Genomic DNA, 8,739 nt, shown 5'->3' on the forward strand with positions numbered 1-8,739 from the left:
CGAGGCCGGCCGGCGGAGGCGCCAGAGGTCGCTTTCCCCCCGCGCCCCACCCCACGGATCACCGCCACCGGTCAGTCACTCCCCCTCCCCCTCTCCTCCCCTCTCTGCTCTCGGTTGGAATTTCTTGTAATTTGGGCGCGCCGCCGCTCTGTTCCGCGAGCCGGAGGGGCGCTGCTCTGCTCTTCTTGGTTTCTGCCGGCCTGCCTCTGCTCTGTCGCCCTTCTTTCGCCGGCCGGCCGGGGATATACTGCTCCGTAAAGTCGTCCAATTTGATTTTATTCCGCCCGGCCCGGGGTAAAATACTGCTTCATTGATACGCCCACCTCCGCGAATATACTTCTTCTTCTGCTCCTAAAAGGGGCTAGATTTTGGGTTTGATTTGATTTTCACGGGACGAATTCGTCGAGCTTTCCAAAACCAATCTCCTCGTCTTCGTGTTGACCGCCGAAACAGAGGATTCTTCTTGGACCTCCTTCCCCACACCCGAAACAACACAAGGAATCGTTCGTGCTTCCGGCCTTCTAGAAGCTCCACACACCAAAAAATCTCCCCCGGGTCTGGTCAACGAGCCACCAGAACCTCACACACAGTCCCCGCGTCCACTGTCGAATGTCGCTCCGATTCGCGCTCCCACGGTCACCATGCTTCGCGCGCGATCCGTACTATATTCTCCCCTCTCCTGCTCCGGTTCGTTCAGGCAGCGGCAGCGGCACCTTTGGGTCAGTTCCCACGGCCACCCACCCACCTGCACCGGCCCGTTCCTACTCCGGCCTGCTCGTCGTCGTCGACACCTGGAGCAAACACATTCTTATCTTGGGCATCATCTGCCCATGTCTGCGCACTTCGCCTGTCGATTTGCTTCCCTTTTTGGGGCTGCTACTAGGTCAGTTAGTCGGGTCTTGTCACATTTACTCCCCTCTTTCGCCGCTCGCCCATTCCTGTCTAGTCCGTTTCGTATACCCACTCCATCTCCATCCATCCGCCCCTGTCTTTCTTCCTTTCTATCTATGTTCTTCGCTCGCGAGCTCTGTTTTTCTTTGTCGGTGCCGAGGTCCATCCCTACCTGAACAAAATCGATAGGCATTTCTTTTTGGTTTCGTAGGATTCCACTGTATGGAACTATGTATGGATAGATGATTCGTCGAATATTTCACCAAAAAAGAAACGTTTCTATATGAATGCTAGCACTATTGCCTAGAGACGTGCATACAACAATTGCTGCTAGGGAGGGAGGGATGCTACTGCTAGAGCGAGTGGTGGACACTGCTATTACTTTCCTATTATGTCCACTCACCGATGCTAGAACGGTAGGCTAGCTGCTTTTACCACAAAAAGAATCATACTGTATACTGTATATCTGAGAGGCTTCTGCTCTGTGCTATCAAAAATGCCAAAGATGTTGCTGTGCTGTTCCTTTTCTTTTATGGAAGGGGCCTGTTTCTTAGTTTGCATCGCCAAATTTTGCGAGAATCATGCTACTGTATCCGGGAGGGGTTTTAATCCCTCTCTGCTGTGAGAAATGCCGATGACGGTGCGCTGTTTCTATCTTTGATTGATTGCTGAAGGGGACTGTTTCCTAGTTTCTGTTGGAAGATTTTGCGTTGTGGATCTATCAGTTGTAGCAAGACTGTAATCAGACTATGCCTGGCGTGGCGTTTCCTGTCAGTATATGCTTTAGCTTTGCTAGATTGTCTTTATGTTGCAATCCTTGGGTTTGTTAGTGGTATCTATGCTGCAAAAGGTGAGGATCAATGCCCCTCCCTTTGCTGGGATTCTGATCTGGTATTTTCATTAGTAAACGCTGCGTGGGAAAGTGAAATCTCAGGCTTGTCGATGTTTCCACAGATGGCATGCAGAGTGGCCATGGTTTTCCATGGTTTTGTTAGTCAGCTTTCTTTGGTAGGTATACTGTGGGGAATACCATTGTTCTGTTTTTTTTCTTGGTCTACCGGGTCGGTCACTTTTCGTATCCGGTTATTTTATTTTGTCAGAGTTGATTCGTCGTTCGTACGTGCAATCTTATGTTGTTTGTTGGAAGATTACTGCATTTTAGTCGGATATTCATATTCTGTCGGTGATAAAGTTTGAAGTTGTTCAAGAATGTCTTAACATTCTGATGCCTCTCTCTTTAGACTGCACTGTCGGTTCTTTGGTGTCCACTTCAGTTCGTGGTTAGACAAAACCGCGAAATCTTTTGACTCGCCGTTCTCTTTGAATTCACTGCCACTTGATTTGAATTGGCAACACCGCAATGCCTTCAGCTCTTCTCCTATAACTGGCCTCACAGATTTGCTTGCTCACTCACACACATTTCCTCTGTTTTATCCTGCAGAACAGGTGATAGAGCCAGGATTCTGCCAGCACAAATGACGATCTGTAGCTGCGAGGAGACTATCAATGAGTTCGAGATGTTGACGCGCGATGCTGCGCGCGTGCAGCTGGATACGCTGAAAAGGATCCTTGAGGCGAATGCCGGTGCTGAATACCTGAGGCAGTTTGGCCTCGATGGGAGGACCGATGCCGCTAGCTACAAATCTTGCATCCCGTTGTGTGTGCACAGCGACGTTGAACCGTTCATCCAGAGGGTTGCTGATGGTGATAGCGCACCAGTGGTGACCGGGAAGCCCATCACCTCCCTCTCCCTCAGGTACTCATCGCCTTCGGATGTGTTATCTTGTTGTCCTATGGAAGTAGATTTCCGTAACCTGTTTTCCTATTTTTATGCAGTTCTGGTACGACGCAGGGAAAGCCTAAGTTCCTGCCATTTAATGATGAATTGCTTGAGAACACACTTCAAATATTCCGTACTTCGTACGCATTCAGGAACCGGTAAGGATCTCCATTTTGTTATTGCGCTCAAGAACAACTGCAGCTTCTGATTTTCAAACTAATCTTGCTGGTCAAGTCCGGCAGAAACTTTTGTTGTTTATACATTACTGTGACGCGTGTGATTAAGTGTAGCTTGGGTTCTGAATTTCTTCCATGCATCTGAAAATTTTAGAATAATATTGTGTTTTGTTATTACAGTGAATACCCTATCAGCGAAGGAAAAGCCTTGCAGTTTGTTTATGGTAGCAAGCAAGTCTTGACGCCTGGTGGCATCCTTGCTACAACTGCAACAACAAACCTGTACCGGAGTCAACGCTACAAGGAAGGGATGAAGGATATCCAGTCTCAGGGCTGCAGCCCCGACGAAGTCATCTTTGGCCCTGACTTCAACCAATCCTTGTACTGTCACTTGCTCTGTGGGTTGATATACTCAGATGAGGTCCATTCCGTGTTCTCGACGTTTGCTCACAGCCTAGTGCATGCATTTCAAACATTGGAGGAGGTTTGGGAGGAGCTATGTGCTGATATAAGAGATGGTGTTGTTTCAGAGAAAATCACAGTACCATCAATTCGCGAGGCTGTTTCAAAGATTCTGAAGCCCAACCCTGAGCTTGCTGACTCGATCCACAAGAAGTGTGCGGGCTTGAGCAACTGGTATGGTGTGATCCCGGCACTGTGGCCCAAGGCAAAGTACGTGTATGGCATCATGACAGGGTCCATGGAGCCGTATCTGAAGAAGCTGCGGCATTATGCTGGGCACTTGCCACTGATCAGTGCCGACTATGGCGCCTCTGAAGGATGGGTTGGTTCTAACATCGACCCCACGGTGCCGCCTGAGCAGGTGACTTATGCTGTTCTGCCGCAGACTGGTTATTTTGAGTTCATTCCTTTGGAGAAACCAACAGGGGAGGAGACGGAGAACAGTGCAGCTATTCATTACATCGAGTCGGAGCCGGTTGGGTTAACTGAAGTTGAGGTTGGCAAAATCTATGAAGTTGTGCTGACTACCTTTGCAGGTACATTCCTTCTCTTGGCTATTTGTTCTGACACTTAGATTAATGGTGGGGTAAATATAGCTATTAAGGACAACAATATAAATTTTCATCATGTGTTCTCCTTTTGCGCTTGTCACCTGAGTCAGATATCTTATCTCGTAACGATTATTAGAAGCACCTAATCTAGTGGTTCTTGTGGTGTGTAGTTTTCAGTGTAAATTCAGACTTATTAGCCATGTCCCTACAAATTTGAAACACAGTTGCTCTGTATGCATCAAGGTTGTGGATTAAGCACGTGGGCAAGTAATTATCGCTAACGTTTCTTGTCCACTCATTGCTGCATTCATTAGGGGTAGCATCAAACAGCATAAGCCAGCCAGTGCGTCCTAATCTTGGTCTATATCAGCTTTACCAGACTCAACAATCACATCGCGTCATTAATTAATTCAGCTAGTACATATCTGTCAAGAGCAACTTTGGACATTCCTTGCTCAGGAAATAGTGAACTTTAGGTGTAGAATTTTGATCCTTCTCTTTTAAAGCATATGATTTTAATTTTGATCTCTGAATACTACTATTAGTCTATTTACAATCCCTTCTCTGCTCTGTTGCTGCAGGCCTATATCGCTACAGACTAGGAGATGTGGTGAAGATAGCGCGCTTCCACAACTCGACGCCGGAGCTCCAGTTCATCTGCCGCAGGAGCCTGGTGCTGAGCATCAACATCGACAAGAACACCGAGAAGGACCTGCAGCTGGCTGTCGAGGAGGCGGCCAAGCTGCTGGAAGGGGAGAAGCTGGAGCTCGTGGACTTCACGAGCTACGTGGAGAAGTCGAGTGACCCGGGCCGCTATGTGATTTTCTGGGAGCTGAGCTCTGAGGCCACAGACGATGTTCTGAGCGGGTGCGCTAACGCCCTGGACCTGGCATTCCTCGACGCGGGCTACATGGGGTCGAGGAAGATCAAGACCATCGGGCCGCTCGAGCTCCGGGTCCTGCGGAAGGGCACATTCAGGGAGATCCTGCTCCACTTCCTGACCCTAGGAGGCGCGGTGAGCCAGTTCAAGACGCCCCGGTTCGTGAGCCCGGCCAACGGCAAGGTGCTGCAGATACTGAACCGGAATGTCGCCAAGAGCTACTTCAGCACCGCGTATGGGCTATGACAGAAGCAAGAATAATTGCCTGCTGCTAGATTTAGCAGGGGCGTGTAATTACCTTTCTTTTTCTGTTCTTTTCCTTTTTTTTGCTGGTACCTTTTAGTAGTCTCCTCAAGAAGGAACCGTTTGTTTTAGTCTGTTGGAATAATGTTTTCTTTCTTATGATCAATCTGGTGCCAAGGCTACTGAGCTAGAATCTATGTAAATTGCCGCAGTTGTAGCGAAAGGTATGAAATGAGGAAAAAGAAAGAAAACTGGTGTTGTTAATTTGCCTGACTTGTGATGCTGTGCACAGAGTGCATTACACACTCCAAAGTAAATTCAGCAATATATGTTTCCAGAGCTGGTCATCAAGTGTTTGAGAACAGCATCTCAGTTTAATTCTTCTCTTTTCAGCCCCAGGCATGTAATCCTGCAGAAACCATTTCATTCACCATTGAACTATATGTATGCTTTGTAATTTACATGCAGAAGTGGTTTGAGCAAAACAGTAAAAATAAGTCATCCCACACGGAGGACATGAGCAGCAATATACTCCTTCCGTACCAAAATATAAAACGTTTTTGTAGTTCAAATTAAGCTGCAAAAATGTATATATTTTGGTACAGAGGTAGTAGTTTACTGGTTAACATTGATTCCCGTAGCTCTGTTGTTTTACACTTTAGCAGCACTTAGTCTCTGGCTTAGGATCGTCCCAAGATGGTTGGGATGTAGCTCATAGAGAAACAGAGAAACACCAGCTCTGATTAAGAGATGGAAAAGGATTCAGGAGGACCAGATAATCTGCTGGTGACCTATACATATAGCAATAGGAAATCAAGGTGGTGAATAATCATCTTTACTTGCCTATTAACCTTAGCACAAAACCATTTTCATGCACACTGTCATCGAATAAACCACTGTCGTCGCCGCGGCAATGGTCGTGTGCCAAAGATGATCCTTGGGCCGTCGTGATGCCCCTCCTTTCCGCTCCTCTCACAAGCCGTTGCCCCATAGGATTCCAGGAACCCTTAGGGGCCACCCCAATGATACATTGTACTGTACACATTTCTTGTGAAGTTTAAGTCCAAATTTTTTATGTTATTTAATGAATTGTTTATTATTATGAGGACAACCCGATTTCTTGTAAATGTTTTGGGTGTGTCACTTATTATTTATTATTTTATTTAATGAATTATTTAAATATACTGTTGATCGCCATAAAGTATATTTTTTGCAATGTTTATGATTTCAGGAAGAAATACCATGGAAGACTACAAAACCTTGCCAAAGGGTAACCCTGGGAGGCACCCAATGGGTGTGCGTGCCCCACCAGTGGTGTCAACCTCCCTGCAGTCGTAGGGCCTATCCTAATTTTCTCACATATTATTCCATCACTGCCACCTCAAGATGTTCGTGGAACATAGGAGAAACGTTTCCAGATTGCTTCTCCGGCGCCTAGCTGGAGCCTGGAGGGGGTATTCACCACCGTTCTTGATGAAGATCATCTTTAATCTTCTCCGTGATGAGGTGTAAGTAGTCCACCTCCAATCCTATTGGTTTGTAGTGGTAGTAGCTATGTAGCAATCTTTCTTATGGTGCTACATGTCTAGATCATATGAGTTGCCTATCATAATTACGACCATCTATGTAACTTTTGTGGTGGATCTTTTGCTATGTGATGATGAATTTCACTGTGAGTTTTTTATAATGGTTATAAGATTTATTTACACCACATATATATGTCTCCATTTGATTAGTCTATCTTTGGTCAGTTTAGATGAAAGGACAATGTGGGGAACAATGTGCATTATATGCAGTTCTGATGGGTTTGACACTCTAAGGGTAGAAAGAGGGTTGCGAGTCTATACAAAAGATGAGGTGCAAGGTAGGTGGAATATGTTCTCAACGGTATGCCATCATGCTCATTGCAATGTGATATTGAAAGTGCATTTAATCCCCAAGGTGGGTTTTGATAATTCATGCCAATATATCTCAAGGTACTAATAACTACTTCTAGCATATTTCAAGTAATGTTATGTTAGGCACAACTTGGGAATGGAAGGTGGCCCCTAAAAAGGCTTAAAGACAAGTGTTGGACAAGCCAGAGGATTCAACATTTTCATTTTAGTGATCCAAGAGAACATTGAGTACATAGGCATGCCAATACTACCAAAAGGGGGCGAGGATGTGATAATGAGCCTTTTGCTCCATGTGCTTAAGATCAAACTCCAAAACTCCGCAAAATTCTTCAAGATTTCCACCATATCTACCTAGTTCCAATTCAACTCAGTATTTTTAAGCACTTCCACTTAGAACCACCTAATAAACTGGATATAGCCTTTCCACCAAACACTGATCATTCGGAGACTCCACCATTCCATTCGGAGCCATCGAAGCAACATGGTAAACCTTTTTGTTACTACCCCAAAAATTCCGAGAAAACAAGTCGGAACTTCCGAAGTGTTAATAGAGAGTTTGCCCCTACTAAAGTGATCACTTTGGATCCATCGATCGATTTCATTCAGACCGACCAATGCATCTAAAAGTTGTCACCTTTATTCACTCCGGAGCCACCGAGCAATCCAGTCGAAGCCTTTAAGATGTGCAATAAAGTGAGTAACGCTAAGATTTCTGATCCTACCTATATATACCTCAACCTATCCCACCAGTTCAACTCGAAGCAAAATCCACTTCCATCATATGTTCTGAGAGAGAACTCCACCTTCTTGTGCTTATTTCAAAGGGCTCTCCACTCGAACCACCCAATCAAACCCTTTCAGATCCAATCCCCTCTTTAATGTTGAGATTACCAATTACCAATTACTTTGTAAACCATGATGCAATATTTCCCTAGTTGCCTTGATTATATATTCTAGTTGATACTTTTTAAAACTGCAAACAAACTAAGTGCTTTTAGCATAAATCAATTTTTGACCAGAAAGTAGGTGTTTTTGCCATTTGTATCTCTATTGTTGTTATACATCATTTTGGCCATATTTAGTTGGGAAAATGTGCACCATTTTTGAAATTGTTAGTTTGTTGTTCCATGGCATAAGAAAGAGTAAATGCTAGCATGGCATTTTCGAATGGACATATGGCAAGTCTTAGTTTTCGCGTGTCTCAAAATTTGCCATTACCTTTGATACCTCTAGTAGCTCACTATCTCTTGCTACAAACCCTTGTAATTTAGGACCACACACTTAGATACCAATAATAGGAGGTGTAATCACCGCACTCCCTACAAATTAGAATAGAAGGATGCATCTTCTTAGACATGTTGCCTGAATTGCTAACAAAGCTTTGATTTGCATTTTATCAGTCTCATATGCATGGATACCTCGGAGTCATGACAGACATTGTCATGCTAGGATGATCCACTAAAGGAGGGGACATGATGAGATGTATGAATAGAATTGAGCGACCGACTACATCGACTCCAATTCGTCTACGGTGATCTTCAACAAGTCTAATCTTATATGACTCATGACCTACATCTTGTCATTTTTCCAGAGTGTTTTGGAAAATTTGACTTATAGCTACCTTAGCTATCGTGTTCCCTTAAAGTGAGATTGTATTTTCAAACTTTTTTATTATGATATCAAAATTTGAAATTGGTCCATGCACACATATATGTTGTTAGATCAGGTTGGTTTTGATATGGGGTTTGCAAAAGCTATAACTCCTAGCTTCGAAGAAAAATTGATGTAAAAAATCAAGCAAGCAATGCAAAAAATTGTATCCTAAGTGCACATGCATATGACAAATGACTCCGTTTCA

The 8,739-nt window shown here is 44.7% G+C and overlaps 1 protein-coding gene across 7 annotated transcripts in view; it reads left to right on the plus strand.

Moving 5' to 3' along the window:
• The window catches only part of LOC123183299 (jasmonoyl--L-amino acid synthetase GH3.5), a 6,539-nt gene extending 1,292 nt beyond the window's left edge, over window positions 1–5,247 (plus strand). For 2 of the 7 annotated variants that reach the window (XM_044596078.1, XM_044596081.1), the window contains exons 2-5: window positions 2,333–2,647; window positions 2,728–2,829; window positions 3,028–3,845; window positions 4,442–5,247. In XM_044596078.1, the coding sequence (XP_044452013.1) occupies window positions 2,333–2,647; window positions 2,728–2,829; window positions 3,028–3,845; window positions 4,442–4,986 (1,780 nt within the window). In that variant the 3' untranslated portion in view covers window positions 4,987–5,247. Of the gene's footprint in view, window positions 1–14; window positions 71–318; window positions 884–906; window positions 1,052–2,332; window positions 2,648–2,727; window positions 2,830–3,027; window positions 3,846–4,441 lie in introns of those variants that run through there. The other 5 variants (XM_044596080.1, XM_044596075.1, XM_044596076.1 and 2 more) reach the window with 5 other exon arrangements.
• The last annotated feature ends 3,492 nt before the right edge of the window (window positions 5,248–8,739 follow it).

The sequence above is a fragment of the Triticum aestivum genome, chromosome 1D, assembly GCF_018294505.1.
Source record: "Triticum aestivum cultivar Chinese Spring chromosome 1D, IWGSC CS RefSeq v2.1, whole genome shotgun sequence".
In the NCBI taxonomy this organism is placed as follows: Eukaryota; Viridiplantae; Streptophyta; class Magnoliopsida; order Poales; family Poaceae; genus Triticum; species Triticum aestivum.